Consider the following 18,863-nt stretch of genomic DNA (forward strand, 5'->3'; position numbering starts at 1 on the left):
AGACTGAAATATTTAATAAATAAATAAATAAATAAATAAATAAATAAATAAATAAATAAATAAAAAATAATAGGTTTTGCAAAGGGAGCTGTTTAGAACCTTCAAGGGAAGGTCTTCCAATGACTTCTCATTCCTGTCTATAACTGAGGGCTCAGCTTGTGTCTATAGGATTCAGGACTCAAGCTGACCTGATGCAATCAGTGTCAGAATATTATTTTCTATCTTAGTGTCATGATCAATCATCTTGACATGCTGATTTTCTTCTTTAAGTCATATTTAAGAGATGTTTGGTGAAGCACTGGCTTTCAATACCCTCCCCCCTTCTCAGCCAAAAACAAAAATAAAAAAAAGCATGCATCTAACCCTAGAGGATCATCTGCCTTCATTTCTTATTCCCTTTCTGTTGTCAATGATGTTTTGTTTTTTTCAAGACAGGGTTTCTCTGTGTACCCCTGACTGCCTTTGTAAACCAGACTGGCCTCGACCTCAAGAGATCCGCCTGCCTCTGCCTCCAGAGTGCTGCGATTAAAGGCGTGTGCCACCCCTCCTGGTTCCTTATTCCTTTAATGATGCTCCCCAAAGGAACCAGGGGGACCCCTGTCTTGGTATTTTATGACCAAATGGGAAGCAGGAATGGGGAAGGCTGGGTAGAAGAAGCATACTGATTACTGAATGAATGGAGAGAAAGGGGTAGCATTTTCATGATTCCCGAACTGCTCATTCTCCCAAGAATTAAAACAGCATAGGACTTTTTTTAAAGCATCTGAATGAGCTGGTTCAGTGGTTAAGAGCACTTGCTGCTCTTCTAGAGGACAGAGGTTCGATTCCCAGCATCCATGCGGCAGCTCACTATCTGCTGTAACTCCAGTTCCAGGAGTTCCTGCTTCTGGCTTCCTCGGGTACCACATGCGTGGGGCACAGACATACATGCAGGCAAAACATCCATACCAGAAAATAATAAAATATTCAAAACATGTATTTTGTTTTTCAAGACAGGGTTTCTCTGTGTAGCCTTGGCTGTCCTATAACTCCCTCTGTAGACCAGGCCGACCCTGAACTCGGAGATCCACCTGCCTCTCCCTCCCAAGTTGGTGGGATTAAAGGCATAAGCCACCAACAACCAGCAAAATACTTTTAAAATTTTTAAAGCATCAGAAGATAAGAAAATATGGTTATGCGCTGTCAAAACACAGAATTCTAGAAGCAAAATGAAACTTACCATGTCACCCCACTGGATCCACTAATCCACCATCCGATACACAGGGTCACCAACTCTCAGGCTTCCAATTCTTTCCACCGAGAAATACATCCCAAACAGTGGGGACGTCTGGTACAGACTCTTCACCGAAGGGTCACACAGGCGGTAGCTGAAAGAAGAAAGTACCACCATCAGGCCTCGAAAGAAACGGGAGTCTAGTGTTTTCTATAGGACACGGATGCTTGCTCCTTAGGCTAATTATGGGTCAACAACACGTCCTTTCTAAAGATGACAGGGATGCCTGCACACAAGCAGCCAAATAAGTGTGGGCTTTCTAAAGCCAGGTGTGGTGGAGCACAACTCTGATCCCAGCACTCGGGAGGTAGAGGCAGGCAGAGCACTGAGTTCGAGGCCAGCCTGGTCTACAAGGTGAGTTCTAGGACAGCCAGGATTATAGAAACCCTGTCTCTAATAATAAAATAATAATAATTACTACAGTGTTAATAATAGTAAGTGTGGGCTTGTGAAGTATCGTACAAACACTTTTATTACACAGGTACCCTAACTCACAACTTATGGGGAAAACATGCTCATGAAATTTCAAAATGGAACCACCCCTGGCCCACTGTATTGACTGACTTTTGTTGTCAGTGGCACAGCCTAGAATCACCTAAGAGTCTCAGTGAGAGATTGTCTGCACTGCGTTGGTCTGTGGGCATGTCTTAATTAAGTTACCCAGCCCACCATGGGCAGCACCATTCCCTAAGCAGGGGCTCATGAATTGCCTAACAGTGGAGAAGTCAGCCTGAACACAGGCAAGCGAGCATGTCTGCATTCGTTTCTCTGTCTGTGACTATGAATGGGATGTGACTGTTCCGAGCTCCTGCCTTAACTTCCCCACCATGATGCACTGTAACCTGGAACTGTGATCTAAAATACACCTCTTTCTCCCTTATGCTGCTTTTGTCTGCATTGTTTTTACTCCCTATGCTTTCGACTTCTCCCAACATTAAGGTTCAATACTGGAGTTCCCCTGTAAGTGAAAATTAAGGCTGAGATGCCACTAGTCAATGGGACTGCTTATGACGTCTAAGACCTAGCTGGAGAAAATCACCTTCGCTGTGTTTTACAAAGCAAAGAACAAAAATAGAACTGTGAAATGAAGGCCTCATGAGATACCCTCTGAACTGTTAGAGACAGACAATAGAACAGAGGAAGCGCAAACACAACAACACAGCCATCCCCAAAATGGTAACTAAGGTGTTTTTGGTCCTTTTTTGCAATGTTTAAGGTGGAACCCGCACCCCATGAATTACCAGACACTGATGAGAGGGGCTGGGTGATGCCTCAGTTGGTAAAACACCTGCTGTGCAAGGAACAAGGACCTGGGTTCAGATCTTCAGCAGCCAGAAAAAGCTCAGTGCCATCTACCTAGAACCCCGGCACTGGGGAGCCAGGGGCAGGCGGTGCCTGAGCTCACTGGCCAGTTCCGGGCCAGTGAGAGCCCTTGTCTCAAATATAAAGTCCATCCTGGGTTGGCTTAGCCATGGCAGCTTATGTGCCTCTGCCTCTTTGCGGCTGCCCCTGCTTCCAGCCAATCAGCATCACTTTGTGCCTCTGCAGGACGAGGTCCACACAGCCAGTCTCTAACGTGTACAGGTGCCATTGAGGGTCACACAATTTTACTCCCAGTAGAGGGACACACTTCTTTGACATCAGAGGGAATCAGGGACCGAGTTCCATGTCTTGGAATGCCACGACTAGCCCAGGAGACTCTCAGTCACCTAGCATTTTCTACAGACCTGGGCTCAGACAGTCTGGGCCTACTGTAGCCATGGAAATTCCAGACTTCAGAGAGAAGTTAATGTGTCCATAAGGAATTGCGCATGACACTTCAGGAAGAAAGCTTCACAGGAATAGAGTGTGGGAGACCTTTCCTTACACAGTGAGGGGACGCAGAGAACACTGGCTGGAGTGTCGAGGAGTTCTACCCTTTGAGAATAAATTTAGGGGCTGGAGAGATGCCTCAGCAGTTAAGGGCACTGACTGCTCTCCTGGAGGACCCAGGGTCAAGTCTGAGCACCCATGTGGCAGCTCACAACTGTCTGTGACTCCAGCTCCTGGGGATCCAACACCCTCAGACAGACATATACACAAGCCGAACATCAAAGCACATAAAGTAAAATAAATAAATAAATAGAAATAATTTTTTTTAAAAAAGAAATCTACTATAAAAAACAAACACAAATGGGTAAAAAGTGACTAAGGAAGTCATCCAGTATCAGCCTCTGGCCTCCACACATACATGCACACACACATACACACACACAAATAAAGAAAGTGATGAGAGATTAGAGTTTCTAAATAGAAAAATGTACAACTAGAAATGTATCAGAAAAGTAAAGAAATAAAAAGAGGATGAAACTTAGGTGCATTGAAGAACTGACACAAACCACAGAGCACCTGGGAGTCAGGACACGACCACCTGGGAGTTAGGACTCGAGCAGCTGGGAGTTAGGACATGAACACCTGGCGCACAACACAGGGAACACACTGGCTTCCTACCTCTTCAGGGTTTCCAGTGGCTCCTTCCTGTCTATGATTCCTGTGTCTGGGTCCACTGTCGTCAAGATGCACCTGCCGAAGACCTACGATTAGATGGTGGATCCAAACCAAAGTGCGTCCCACACTCCAGAGGCTATGTCTAACTCAGTCTTTACCTGGGGCAGTTCAGCACCTTTTTCATCTCGACATCACCAATTAGGAGCTCATCCCAAGTGTCCTAGAAGAAAAGGGAGAGGTGTCTTTTAGAGCCAGGCTTCCTTCACCTTGATCTGGTACTAGGTATGACATCAGAGGAAGGAGGGAGACACAGAAGGACACAGAGAACTCTGGAAAGCACCAAGAGAGGCAGCATGCAGTCAAGCTCAGGATACACAATTCACTCTTTAAAAAAGAGTAACTCTTTTAGCACTGAGCACAGAACCCAACGCCCGTGCACGGGAGTCCAGCACTCGACTGCTGCGCTGCCTCCCAGCCCCAGCATCTTCCTTTTGAGTCACAATCTCAACCACTGATTCTGCCAAATCAGCAAGAACAGGCTTTCACAGCCTACAGAATGGGAAAAGATCTTCACCAACCCCACATCAGACAGAGGACTGATCTCCAAAATATATAAAGAACTCGAGAAATTGGTTATCAAGAGAACAAATAATAAAGTTTAAAAATGGGGTACAGACTTAAACAGAGAACTCTCACAGAGGAATCTAAAATGGCTGAAAGACACTTAAGAAGATGTTCAACATCCTTAGTCATCAGAGAAATGCAAATCAAAACAACTCTGAGATTCCATCTCACACCTGTAAGAATGGCCAAGGTCAAAAACACTTATGACAACTTATGCTGGAGAGGTTGTGAGGGAAAAGGGAACACTCCTTCATTGTTGGTGGGAGTGCAAACTGGTACAGTCCCTTTGGATATCAGTACGGTAATTTCTCAGAAAATTAGGAAACAACCTTCCTCAAGACCCAGTAATACCACTTTTGGGTATATATCCATAGGATGCTCAATCGTGCCACAAGGACATGTGCTCAACTATGTTCATAGCAGCACTGTTTGTCATAGCCAAAACCTGGAAACAACCTAAATGCACCTCGACCAAAGAATGGATAAGGAAAATGTGGTACATTTACACAATGGAGTACTACACAGCAGAAAAAATAATGACATCTTGAAATTTGCAGGCAAATGTATGGATCTAGAAAATATCATATTGAGTGAGGTAACCCAGACCCAGAAAGACAAACATCATATATATTCACTCATAAGTGGTTTTTAAACATAAAGCAAAGAAAAACAGCCTATAGTTCACAAACCCAGAGAACCCAGATAATAATGAGAACCCTAAGAGCAATGTACATGGATCTAATCTACATAGGAAGTAGAAAAAGACAAGAATTCCTGAGTAAATCGGGAGCATGGGGACCATGGTAGAGGGTAGAAGGGGAGGGGAGAGGAAGGTAGGGGAGCAGATAAAAATGAATAGCTCAATAAAACCAATAAAAAAGTTTAAAAAAAAAGAAAAAGAAAACCGAAAGCTGGTGAAGATGTAATTGAAAGAGGGGCCGTGACCCAGTCCCAGCTCGCAGCAGAACTTGGCAGCTTTGGCCACGTGGTTCTGCCTCTAAGGACAGAAGGAAGGAGTTATGGAATAGACCTCTGTGGCTAGGGAAAGCTGCTGAGGCCAGGGATGTGTCGTGGAGTCCCTGAAAGGAGGCCTAGAGAGGTCACTGGGTGAAGCTGTGCAGGTGAAGCCTGGATTGTCTTGGAGACCATGAGATGTTGGCCATGCCAGAGCTGTGGGTTACCTGCTGAAGAAAGTCGCTAATGGAATGGAGGCAGCTGGAAGGGAGGGAGGGTGGAGGGAGGGAGGGAGGGAGGGAGGGAGGGAGGGAGGGGTGTCGCAGTCAACAAAACTGAAAGGAGTTACGAGATCTGAGTAGCATTTTGACATCAGACATGGAGATGCAGCATTTGGAGTTGGTCCAGCTGGATTCTGGTCGTCCTTTGGTCCAGTATTTTCTCACTATGCTCCCTTCCCTACGTTTTGGAAAGGTAACGTATATCCAGGTTGGAAGTATGTGACCTGCTTTTGATTTTGATTTTACATAAGATTACAGTTAAGACATTGCATGAATCTCAGGAGAAACTTTCAATGTTGGAATTGTAAACATTGTGGGAACTTTAACAGACTATAGGGACGTTTCTGAAGCTGGACTAAATGCTTTTGCATTATGATATTGTTACAAGCTTTTCGGTGCCAGGGAGTGGAATGTGGTGGATTCTATGTAATTGGCCACCATAAACTCACAGGGAGTGGCGCTGTTAGGAAGTGTGACTTGGTTGGAGTAGGTGTGGCCTTGTTGGAGGACATGTGTCACTGTGGGGGCAGGCTTTGAGGTCTCTATGTTCAAGCTACACCTACTACCGTTGCCTTTGGATCAAGATGTCGAATTCTCTTGTGGCCTCCACAAGTATTGCACACACATGGTACATATACACTTACACATACACAAAAAAAGTAAAAGTAACTTTTTAAAAAGGAAACACATCACAGACACATACACAAAACAAACACACATACACGTGCACTTACATAAAACATGCTGTGTCATAACACTGCATATGGTTTACAGACATAGGGTCGCTTGTACACATTTCGGTATCCTTTGGTGTCCAAAAGGGGATTGTTTCCAGCACCCCTTTAGAACCCCAAATCCTCAAGTACTTATCTCTTGTATAAAATGGCCTGGTACTATCTCTTAACCTATGCACACATTCCTACTTAAATCATCTCTAGCTCACTTACGATACCCAATGATAAAATGATAAGAACAAGTAATAGGTACATTGTTTCACACAGGAAACAATAACCAAAAGTGTACAGTTCAGCACAATGTTTCCACCAGTATTTAAAACATTCTTTAAAAAAAAAAGACTTAGGGGCTGGTGAGATGGCTCAGTGGTTAAAAGCACTGACTGCTTCTCCAGTGGACCCGGGTTCAATTCCCAGCACCCACATAGCTGCTCGCAGCAGCTGTCTGTAACTCCAGTGTGCATGAAATAAAGTTTTTTTTAAAAAAAAAAAAAAAAAGATTTAGCTCCAAGGCTACAAAGAAACCCTGTCTTGAAAAATAAAAAAAAAAGATTTGTTTATAAGTATATGTGTGGGTGTATGTACATGTAGATGTTGAGTGTATGTACATGTAGGTGTCGTGGGCATGCCTGTACCTGTTTGTATGCAGAGGCCAGGAGAAGGCTTTGAATCCCTCAGAGCAGGAGTTCCTGGCGTGTGTGAGATGCCTGGCTGCTTATGATTGCACAACAAACATTTAACCACCGAGCCCTCTCTCCAGACACTAAATTACGTTTCATCTGCAGTAAAACATAACTTATATTGATATAATCTGTGAAGGGCAGCTATATGCATACACCCACATATACGGATTATGTGGCTCACATCTTATAGGAGGCAAAAGATCTCCTATCCTCTTGGAACTTTTAAGCTAAGTCTGATAGTTGAAATGAAACAGAAATAAAGAGAAAAGCGTGTGTGTGTGTGTGTGTGTGTGTGTGTGTGTGTGATGTAATGTAAACTTCATATGGCCCATGCCTTCATAATAGAGAGTGGGCTCAAAGACACAGCTGGGGTTGAATAGCTACAGCCTGCGTGGGACAAAGAGCAGGAGGTAGAGAGAGAGTGACAGGAGAGAGGACACATGCCTAAGCCCAGAAAGATCAGCTTCCGGCGGTGTGTCTATGCAGACCCCACAGTCCCGGTCTCTGGTAAGGACACACTAGCCTGGGCTGCATGAGAAACAGACTCAAGTGTCAGCATGATCCCCTGCATTTGCCTTTTCAAACATCTTCAGCTCAAAATAATCAATATGCCAGAGGATCGTGTTTGGGCGTAGCTCATTTACAGGACCTTGAATACGACACCTACACCTACATACTTAATATCACACATTCGCAAGCTCATATAGATCAGCATAAAGGTTATGGTCCTTTTTACTAATAACAAGTAATTTGGGAACTTAGCGATATGCCCCATGCCTGTAATCCCAGCCCTTGGGAGACAGCAGCACAAGAATCAGGAATTCCATGACTCAAGTCACCCACGGATACACAGTGGGCTGAAGGCCAGCCCAGGCTACACGAGGCCCTGTCTCAGAAAGAGCACAGTCTGGGTTCCTTATCTTGAGGGTTTGTGCCTGTTCTGCAGAGAGCCACTAATGCTAAGTTTAACAGGGAAAAACAGGGAGCGTTTGAGGATGGGGCCTTAATACACGTCCCGTAAACCTACAACAGCTTTGAGAACACCTGATCTACACGCAGACGCAAAGAATGCTCTTGGAAACTGACCTCAATCAGGCGAGGTTTCTGGAGCTCCTAAGTCTAACTGATGTACAGAGAAGTCAGGAAAAGAGTCCACCCCTGCTTAGCTGGTGGCTTTCACCCTCTCGGGGTCTGAGAGGGACTTAAGTCTCTACAGAGGGCACAGCAAGAGCAGGGAAGAGCGCTATCTAGTCTCCCCTTCTGCGACTGGCTATGACATCATAATCATCCCGTATTCGAAAGCCAACTAGCTCCTCTCTTGGGCCTATAGAAATGAGTAAGCATTGCACAATTGGTGTTCCAGAGCCAAATGAGTCTTCAAACCCAGACATCCCCCACCCAGTATGACCACAGCTACAGATGCCCAGTCATCCTCCAGGAAACTACTTCTGGAGGAAATAAATTCCATGTTCCAAGCAATCAGTTGGCCCAGGAGCTGTGCAAGCTTTGTAAAAGCCGAGGTCACACACACCACGTGACTTACGACAAGCCCTGTTCAAACAGGGCAATTGCAAGGGAAGCATGTGGCAAACCTCCCGCTGGAGGGCAGTGCCTGTCTGGGAAAGGGAAAAAGGCCCAGGACAGCATGGAGCCAAGGTGTCAGGGCTCCTTTCGCCACACGAGGGCACTGCAGATACAAGTATGTGAACCACCAGCAGCCTGGGGAATCCAAGACCTCGCCTACAGCCTTCTCGTATTCAACTCCCTTGTTCCACGTGACAGTAAGTTCAATGTCTCAAGCTACTTGTCTGTGAGCTTCTAAGTCGTGGCTTTAACAGAAGCCAGGAACCCTGAAAAGCTCAATTAGGGTCTTGGTCCAACAAGACAGATTTAGGTCTCCTTCTGTTCCAAAAGTCAACTGCCGGGTTCATTAGCAATTTGTCTGACTTCCCAATCAATGTCGTTAGCACCTCCAAATGCTAACTCTGTGTCTTGACACTGTTAATCGCTTTGTATTAATAAAGTCGCCCACCCTCATCTGATCGTTGTCCACTTAGAGTTAAATGCAATGGTTAATTCAGTTCCTAAAGCAAACACTATATTTTAAATAACTGAAAAATTGAATTCATAACGGGTGAGTTTAATATTCATTAGGCCTAAACAACACAAATACACTGGGAGAGATTAGTGCGCCCCCTGCTGATTGAAAAGTCCACCTGCACTCTGACAAATCAGGCTCCTAGGATGTCTGATGGAATCTGTGAGTTGGAAATGAGAAGAAAAGGAAGAGTAGGAGTTAAGGAGAGAGGGGGAAATACTCTGTGTAATGGGCTCTTTTCTGTACTGAGAATTTTACTTTTATTTATTTATTTGTTTGTTTTACTGCGCTTGGGTATTTTCCCTGCATGTCTGTGCACCACGTCCATACAGTGCCTGGGGAAGTCCAAAGAGAGCATCAGATCCCCAGGAACTGGAGCTGTAGATGGTTGTGAGCCACCATGTGATACTGGGATCAAACCTGGGTCCTCTGCAAAAGCAGCCAGTGCTCTCAACTGCTGAGCCATCTCTCCAGCCCCTCCTGCGAATTTTCTGCCAGGTTGCACACATCTCGTAAATAGGAAACTAAGAGTAACGAAGCTTCCACCATAAGCAAGACCCAGAGGAAAGGGTAAAATATGGGTTGGGGGCAAGGAGAGAAACCACACACAAACAGCACAAATAAGGGTATTTTCTGAGACATTCATTACAATCCATACAAGCATCTGCCTTAAATGTATGAAACAGGAAGTAGAGCTAATATAGAGGCCCTCTTTTCCTCCTTCTTATCTCTCTCTGCAAGCAGTTATCTCCATAGGTATGTCTATACATGCATCTCTCTCTATAAAATATGTTATACATGTGCATAACCATAACACATATATGCATATGTGCCTATCCCATCACACAGAAGCCAACAGAAGAGGGGTCTTATCCCAGCCAACCACAGAGAACAGGGAAACACCTAGGAGAGAGAGAAATAACAGACGGGACCAGCCAAGTGCCCGTGCTGGCAACAAGCCAGGAAAAACCTGCTAACTTCGGGTACATCCGGCCCCACCTCCCTGCTCCTAGTGCCAGGAGTGCTGTTTGCCCCAATCCAGCTCCTGGCTTCCCATGGCTACACACACTTTACTGTGCTGTACTGTGCATACAACTACTAGAAACCACCTTAAATTATTTTGGTGCAAAATGAGAGGACGAATGTATGAATGAGTAAACTTTTCTAAAACTTAAACTTAGCTTTTTGATTTTTTTTTGTTTTATGGTGCATGTTTATATGCACACATGTAAGTGAGCCCTGGAACACGTGTGGAGGTCGGAGGATAACTTTTAAAAGTCATGTCTCTCCTTTCACCAGGTGGGTCCCAGGGATTAACTGGGGTCATCAGGGTTGGCAGTAAGGCTCAGTCAGTAGCTTTACCCTCTGAGCCATCACACCCATTGCTAAAAATATCTTTGTGATCTGTTACTGATGACCCCATGTAGTAACAAGAAGGTCAGAAAACCACCAGCCAAATACTTACAGTACACACAATTATTATTATCAAGGTATGAGAAATATGGAAAATGTACAAGAGTTGCTAAGTGAACAGTCACAGGGTACTTCCCAACGCAGATGAGCTCTGAGACAGGCGTCAAGCGTGGCTGGTACGCTCACATCGTAAAGTGCATTTACACAGACCTGGATGATACAGTATGACCTCTTACCGGCAGCACCAGCAGCTTACCTTGGATGTGACGGTCACGCTGAACAAGACAGCATGAAACCGCATTGCACACAGAGAAAAGGATGCTAACGGAGAGAGAGTAACAAAACAACATCAAACCGCATTACACACAGAGAAAAGGATGCAATCAGAGGCAGGGTGTGTACAAAATGTCACAGTGAGCTGCCTTTTGATAAGTAGGGGGAATATACTCCACTGTAACAATAAAGTTAAAAGATAATAAAGACATGAGCCAGTACTGAGTATAATCATTGCACTACAAACTCTACATAATTGTACTGCTGCAACTGGCAGTACAGTGGGTTTGTTTACACCAGCATCACCAAGAGCAGGTGAGTAGCTTTATCCCACAATATGGCACTATGATGTCATCAGGAATAAGAACTGCATGGCCCCATCATTACCTTACGGGGCCACTATTACGTGCGGTCCATGCACTCCATGGTAGACCACATGTCTAATCTGTATCTATGAACACACGGATCAAAGCCAGGCATGGTGGCACATGTCTGTGGACCTAGGACTCGGGAGGTGAAGAAGCACAGATGTTTATGGTCATTCTCAGCCACAAAGAGCTGATGAAACCAGGTGAAAAGATGACTCAGCTGCTCTTGCAGAGGATCTAGGTTTGATTCCCAGCACCCACATGGTGGCTCACAACCATCTGTAACTCCAGTTCCAGGGGATCTGACACCTTTTTCTGCCTTCCATGAATACTGCATGCCTTTGGTGTATATACGTACATACATGCAGGCAAAACACTCAGACCTATAAAACAAAACTAAATACTACAGATTTTAAAGAAGAAAAAAAAAACTTGAAGCCAAGTAGGCAAGCACAGCTGTTGTCCTAACTCAGGCCATCAAAGACAAAGGTCTGGAAGTGAGGATTTGCAAAAATGTCGCCTTTTACCTGATGGAATGGGAAGGACTGGTGAGGACAAGGCCATACTAAAAGTGAGTAGTGGGGCTGGGATTCAAAGCACAACTGTCTGGCTTTGGGAACCCCTCCCATCCAAGGGCACACCAGGGCTGCCCCTGCTTAGCTTCTTTGACCAGATGAGACTGGTCACTAAGAATGCTCCTCAGGTAGAAGAGTACTTGTCCAGTGTTTGTCTCCCAGCACCTCGCAAACGGCATGCCTGGAATCCTGAACCAGGCGAGAAGTTTAAGATCATCCCCAGCTACACGGGGAGTTTGAGGCCCTCTCCAGAAGTTTGTAGAAACAGCCCCTCCTGTGTGACAGAGAACACACTTGTGCTTTTTCTGCAGTTTTCTCCCCAGCTCTTTCAAAACGCAGAGCGAGGACTTACATAAAAAAGACGCCCGTTCAAACATTTCGGGTTTAGCTCAGGACAGTGAGCAAAGTCCAGGGAACACTGAGCCCCTTGATGGCCCAGCGACAGAGATAAGCGGCAAATGTTGACGTCGTTTTTAAACCTCATCCCTCTGTGATCCAGAAATCAAACACACCGCACCGTCCCAAGCCTTTTCAAATCAGCGCCATCCTCTAGCTCCCCAGGGAGAAGTTCACGGTTCTCCACACCACAAGCTGCAGATGTCTGCGGTACTTGCTCCTACCGCCCCACACTTACAATAACCAGTGGCCTGGACTTTTGCATCATGATAAGGTTTGCTATAATTTTTTATTAGTTGAGGATTAATTATGTATACCCTTAATCACTCTGCATTAATATTTGAAAGGGTTATCATGGTAGGTGATAGACAGGTCAGTGCATCAAGTCCTTCACTACTGGCCTTCCTCACTTAAGCTGGACTAAATCAGCAACAGTTACATCATTCCACAATAAGGAGTTTGGTAAGAATATGCATGGCTATAGAATTTTCTAGAAAAATAAGAACATATTATCTTATTTACTATTTCTGGATGCTCATCATAATTCAAAAATATAACAGCAAATAGGCTTGGGAGCATAAATTCCCTAAACATTAAGAAAACAAAAATTAGGGACTAGAGAGATGGCTTAATGGTTAAGAGCATTGGCTGCTCTTCCAGAGGTCCCAGCAACCATGTGGTGGCTCACAACCATCTGTAATGAGATCTGGTGCCCTCTTCTGTCCTGCAGGCAGAATGTTGTATACATAAAAGATAGATAGATAGATAGATAGATAGATAGATAGATAGATAGATAGATAGATAGATAAAAATATTACATATCCAAATGGCCCCCAGAATAGGGCTATGCTTATATTAGCCTTAGGTTAAGTTTAACAAGTTACAGAAATGCAAAAATTCTACAGCCAGAGATGACATCATCTTGCCTTCTTTCCTAGGCTCAAGATCTTTTTTTTTTTTTTTCGAGACAGGGTTTCTCTGTAGCTTTTGGTTCCTGTCCTGGAACTAGCTCTTGTAGACCAGGCTGGCCTCTAACTCACAGAGATCCGCCTGCCTCTGCCTCCCGAGTGCTGGGATTAAAGGCGTGTGCCACCACCACCCAGCTTAGGCTCAAGATCTTACAGCAAAGTTAGTATCAAAATGATATAGATTTGGACTTTTCCGTGTGTGTGTGTGTGTGTGTGTGTGTGTGTGTGTGTGTGTGTGTGTTTGGGGGAGCTTTAAGAAAAGCAGCAAAACCAAAATTATGTGCAGGGCTTTGAAAGATCTTATGCAAAAAAAAAAAAAAAAAAAAAAAACCATGGGACTGGAACTTCATTTGATTCCTGGTCGCCCTGCCTGTTTCTCGCTGCTTGAGTTTCCAACTTGTCTGTTCCAGTGTTCATGCTGATGAAGCCATCAGACACTTGTTAAACACTGAGTGAATTGGCATGCTGTGTTAAAAATGCTTGTTATTAGTTGGGCCTGATGCCACAGGCCTGCAATCCTTGTCACTTAGGAGGGAACCAGGAGAATCACAAGTTCAAGACCAGCCCAGGCTACAAAGTGGGTTCAAGGTCAGCCTGGACCATAGAGTGGATTCAAGGCCAGCACTACAGAATAGGTTCAATGCCAGCCTAGGCAACAGAGTGTGTTCAAGGCCAGTCTGGACTACATCTAATACCCAGGATCCCTACCTCTTTGTCTCTGTACCCAGAGATCTGAGCCACAGTGCTTTGCCCAAAACAAAGGTAAAAAAAAAGATTTTACCTTTAACAAATATGAGAAGAAATTAAAGACATTTAAAAGCAAATTGTGTAGACAGCTGGTGTGGTCTGAACCCAAACTGTTCATACCCACAGACAGGCGTATGAACACTTGGTCCCCACCTGGAGTTCTGCTTGTGGTTGTGGAGCCTTTAAAAGGAGGCACATTGCTGGATGAAGTGGGTCACTAGGGGTTGGGGCTTGAAGGTCTACAGCCTGGCCCCACTTCCTGTCCACTCTGTCCCCCGTGTGCAGATGTGATGAGACCAGCCACCTTCCTGTTCCTGCCAGCATGCCATCTCAGCCATGATGGCCTCTATCCCTCCAGAACCATGTGCAAACATAAACCCCTTCTCCTCTAAGGATATTGTATCATAGTGGCAAGCAGGTAACTAAGACTGCAGGACAGCATCAGCTGATAGACATCTTCTGTGTGTGCCACTGCTTTAAGATTGTCAAATTGTGTAGACACAGGCAGGCTTGAAGTGGTTCTATGTAAAGATTTGCCCAAAAGAACCATGGAGACCAACAAATAAGGGCACATTCTACTCACACAAAAGGAAGCACGGCCGCCCACAGGAGCGAAGAGCTGGTGTTCAAGAGCTCCTCTGGGCGCTAACTGCCTGGGTCTCTACACAGGTATCCTCACCCCAGTTCCAGAGGCGGGTGGCACGCCTTGGGTTGTAATGCCAGCCATATCCCTCATTCGCTGGGCAGTTGGGGAACCTTTCTAAGCATGTGTGCTGTGGGAGCTCCTTCCGTTCCTTCAGCCAATAGCCTTTAAGATACCAGCCCACTTGGGCGTGGTCTCATAAAGCAGCTATAAAGCCTGGGCTTGCTTCGCACTCTCACTTCCAGCTGCTAGACTCTGTTCCTGTTCCCCCTTCATGCAGAGGACTGTGATCTAGGACAGTGATCTGTAAGTCTTCCCTAAATAAATAACCCTGTATTATACCTAAGTCTGAACTAGTGTGGGATTATTTTGTATCTTCATATAAAGGAAATATTACTGCAGACTTCACAGGGCTGAGGGAGGGGCCAACATGACGCCATCAGTCAGTTCCAGGCTTCGCACCCCATTAACGATACTTGTCCTTGTTATTCCCAGTACTCAGAAAGCTCAGTCCACTCCTCCCCATGCTCAGGGCGGGATTTCCTGCTCTTGGTCACTCGGGAAGGCACAGAGGACTCCGACTGCAGCAGGCATTGTCACAGGGTGGGACTCCTGTACCTTCATAGCCTCTATGTGGGAACCCGGGACTGAAATCTCTGAGCACACTCCTGGGAAATGATGGGAGCGCTGTCCCCTTTGTCTCCCTTTCCTTTCCTTATGCCCAGGCTACAGGTAGATAGTGCAAGCTGGAGTTTGGTGAGCTCTGGAGGCCAGCGCCCCCTGGAGGCCAAGAGGTCATTAGCCGCCATAGAGAATCTGAGGGAAGGAGTATCCCCACCACCAGCCCAGGGGCATCTGGGTCACTGCAGGAGCTTCCTTTAGATCCACCAGTTCTGAGGGCAGCACATCTGAGTCTGACGTCTGTGGCATTGACCCCTTACCTCCTCGAAAGCCTCACAGCCTGACACCACAATGTTTGGCCTGAAGTATTCCATCGTCACTTTCTTCTTCAGCCTGGTGTTGAGATCCACTAAAGAGGCTTCAGAAATCATGTGGATGGGGCTGCAGTCTGGGTAGGCTACCTGTTACAGGACACAGCACAGTCAGGCCTCCCCGCCCCCTGCCATTGCAGCCCAAAGCTCAGCAGAGCCCAGACAGGAAACCTCTGAAGTGTGGAAGGAAGGGGAGAGCTATATTCAGGAGAGGCAATTGCGGGAGGGGGTTGGGGAGGCTCATAGACTGGATGTCCTAGAATTTATTAGGTAGATCAAGCTGTGTTTGAACTCACAGAGAGCCGAGGCCTCTACCTGAGGAATGCTAAGATTAGAGGTGTGCACCACCACACTGGGGAGCTGTTATTCACCAGCCTGCTTTCCTTCCTCATCACACAAGATAGAGTCTGCTGCCGATGGAGGACATCCCAGCGATGGTTTCATTAGCACCACCATCTGTCCAAAACCTATTAATCACCAGGAGATACCTGACACTGCTTTAGGTGAGGAACATTAGTGACAAAGCAAACAAATAACACTACCACTAATAATATTAATAATAATAGATAAGCGAGCCTTGGCTTTGGATGGGAATCCCTGAGGGACCTAGTGACTGGCTGTAGCTTTCCCCGGCAGGGGCTGCCTTGCTGGCCTATGACACAGCTGTCACATACACAGGCAGTGAAGGTGGCCTGGAGAAAGCCTGCATCGGGAAAGGCACACTTAGTCCCAACATTTCACCTTCACTTGCAGCCAGGCTTCTTCTCTTTCTTTCCTCTCTGGGACACAGTCTCACCTTGAGCCCAGGCTGGCCTTAAATTCACAGTAATCCTCCTATCTTAGCCTCCTTGGTGCTAGGATTACAGGCATGAGCCACCACACTCAGCTTCCAGCCAGTTTCCTCCTGAGTCCCCATCTCCTCACAAGTCAGCCCCGGCTGTGCCCTCCACACATCTCCCATACCTAACCCTCCAGGCACCCGGAAGTCCCAGCACTGAGACAGCCCTCAACCCAAGTCCCTCTCCATCCTTAACGTGTAGGTTGTACCCTGGACCACCCTCCTGAACCACTGCCAAGGTTTCCTAACTGAAGCCTCCCAAAGGGCTCTATGACAGAGAAGAAAGCACGGAGGGCCCAGGGTAGCAGGTAGAAGGAAGGAAGACTGTACACTCACCTCATAATTCTGGAGGTAACTTTCAGAAGGGTACAGTTTCTTTGTGGTCCTTCCTTTCATGCTGGTATCAAACTGAACCAACCTGTAGGGTTGCGTCTTCAGGTAGTTGGTGAACCACTGGGCCACCTCATCGCCACAATCTCTGCCTTTAATGTCGAGACCGAATAGCCTGGGAGAGTTGCAAGAGAACACCGGATTACTTGTGTTGGCACCGAATACACCAACGGCTGCTGAGAGGTCTTCAGAGAGGGGCCAGGAAAGAGCAGAAGGTCCAGCAAATGCTCTGGGGAGGAGCTCTCCAGCTCCCATGGCTACGAATCACCTAGACACTTGTTCAGACGCAGACTCTGGGCCACTGGGCTCGGGTTGGAACCTGGAACTTTGCGTTCCTGGCACACTTCCAGACACCTACATGGCTAGGCTTCCGAACCATTACAAATACCAATGATTTGGGTTTCTTTCCAAAGTGGGGAGGGTTGCCTGGAGCAGGTGCACCTTTGGTTGGAAATTCTCAGACCTGGTTCAGACTGGTCAGTCATTCCCTTGGTCTGTTGGCCTTAAGTAAACTTAACACTTCTGCCTCTCCCTCTGTCTCCCGCTGTACACTGGAGATAAGTGTGTTATGCCTACCGACTGGAAGGGGGTGAACACAGACGTGAACCATACTGTGCTCTGCTGTGCGCCTGGCTTGCTTTTAAATTGACTTCTCCATATTAGCTGTTAAAATTGTGTGTCTTTCGCACACAGATTGATATGCAAATATTTCCATCTAACTTCATTTCCTTGAATTACATAACACCGACTTTTAAAATGAGACTATACTTGATTTTTTCCAGTGATTTCTAAATGTTATCAGTTTGATATCCACCATCATCCATTTTTAAAATACACAAATAAGATTTTCTCTAAATAGGCCAACTACTGTTGTTATTGTTGCTGTTTTCGAGACACGGTCACTGGTAGCCCAGGCTGGCCTTGAGGAACCTGCTATGTGGTAGAGGCTACCCTTGAGCCTCCTATCTCTCAGTGCTGCTCTAATATGCTGAGAAATGGTAGAAACACATATGTACATTCATCTTTTCTTACATAATTTTATACTGATTTTGACTATTGATCTCTTAAAGCATTTCCCTTGAACCGATAAAATTTTGTTTCTTAAGGACACATATGTGAAAGAATTTGGGAGAGATTAAATTATCTTTAAATTTTTGATTTGTAAGTAACTGATTATAATAAAATGGGTATGTTGTAAATTTTTGATGATCTCTAAACATAAACAGCAGATTTCAGTTGAAATTAACTTATTAATGAACCCTAAGAATATCCACAAATCTTACTTAACTCCAGACAAGGCTTAGTATCAATTTATTTCTTCTCACTCCCCTTAAGCAAGGTCTCACGGTGTAGCCAAGTGGTGAGAATTTCACAATGTTGCCCAACCTGGCTCCAAATTCACAATCCTCCTGCTTCTACCTCCCTAGTGAATCACCAAGCATATTTCCTTCCTTTCTTTAACAGCCCTGAGAACAAGGGGCAATGAATGACTGTCTATATCTATAACTCCAGAACTCCAAAGGCTGAGGCAGGAGGATACTGCGTTCAAGGATAGCCTGAAATATATAGCAAAACCCTATTCATTGTTATTTTGAGGGAAAGGTATTAAGACAGGGTCTCACTATGAAGTCTTGGCTGGCCACGGACATGCTATGCAGACCAAGGTGGTCTCAAACTCACAGATATCCACTTGTCTTTCCCTCCTGAACTCTGGAATTAAAGGCAAATGCCACCACACCCAGCTACTTTTTAAATTTTAATATCCATTTGTTTATTTTTATATTTACTTAATTGTTTTGAGAAGAATATGGAACATTCAGCAAATCTGTGTTATTCTTGCACAGGGGCCAGGCTAATTGACTCTGTATCATTCCAATTCCAGTAGATGTGTTGCAAAAGGAAGCATAACAAAATTCTATTTTAAAAACAAACAAACAAAACAAAACATAGAAATGAGATCTGGCTAGCCCAGTGGTAGAGTACTTACTTAGCATATACAAGGCCCTGGGTTCCATTCCCAGCACTATAATGGGGGGGGAGCATGAAAGAAATGGTCCCCAAAGGGTGTGGCACTATTAGCAGGCATGGCCTTGTTGGAAGAAGTGTGTCACTGTGAGGGGTGGGCT

The 18,863-nt window shown here is 45.4% G+C and overlaps 1 protein-coding gene, 1 long non-coding RNA gene and 1 other non-coding gene across 4 annotated transcripts in view; 1 reads left to right on the top strand and 2 right to left on the bottom strand.

The window, feature by feature from the left end:
* LOC126505353 (uncharacterized) overlaps nucleotides 1–510 on the top strand; it is a 3,562-nt gene extending 3,052 nt beyond the window's left edge. The window contains exon 2 of the long non-coding RNA XR_007592871.1: nucleotides 74–510. This is a non-coding gene — a long non-coding RNA (uncharacterized lncRNA). The remainder of the gene's footprint in view (nucleotides 1–73) is intronic.
* Nucleotides 1–18,863, bottom strand: part of Mtarc2 (mitochondrial amidoxime reducing component 2) — a 39,973-nt gene that overhangs the window by 6,261 nt on the left and 14,849 nt on the right. For both annotated transcript variants that reach the window (XM_050148206.1, XM_050148207.1), the window contains exons 3-7: nucleotides 16,684–16,852; nucleotides 15,459–15,599; nucleotides 3,919–3,980; nucleotides 3,764–3,835; nucleotides 1,220–1,367 (exon numbers count right to left, since the gene is read on the bottom strand). In XM_050148206.1, coding sequence (XP_050004163.1) covers nucleotides 1,241–1,367; nucleotides 3,764–3,835; nucleotides 3,919–3,980; nucleotides 15,459–15,599; nucleotides 16,684–16,852 — 571 coding nt within the window. In that variant the 3' untranslated portion in view covers nucleotides 1,220–1,240. The remainder of the gene's footprint in view (nucleotides 1–1,219; nucleotides 1,368–3,763; nucleotides 3,836–3,918; nucleotides 3,981–15,458; nucleotides 15,600–16,683; nucleotides 16,853–18,863) is intronic.
* LOC126505419 (U6 spliceosomal RNA) lies at nucleotides 18,539–18,643 on the bottom strand. The gene has a single exon (XR_007592902.1). It is a non-coding gene; the product is annotated as a U6 spliceosomal RNA (small nuclear RNA).

The sequence above is a fragment of the Alexandromys fortis genome, unplaced genomic scaffold (assembly GCF_014885135.2).
Source record: "Alexandromys fortis isolate MF-2015 unplaced genomic scaffold, M_Fortis_MF-2015_v1.1 scaffold_62, whole genome shotgun sequence".
Lineage (NCBI taxonomy): Eukaryota > Metazoa > Chordata > Mammalia > Rodentia > Cricetidae > Alexandromys > Alexandromys fortis.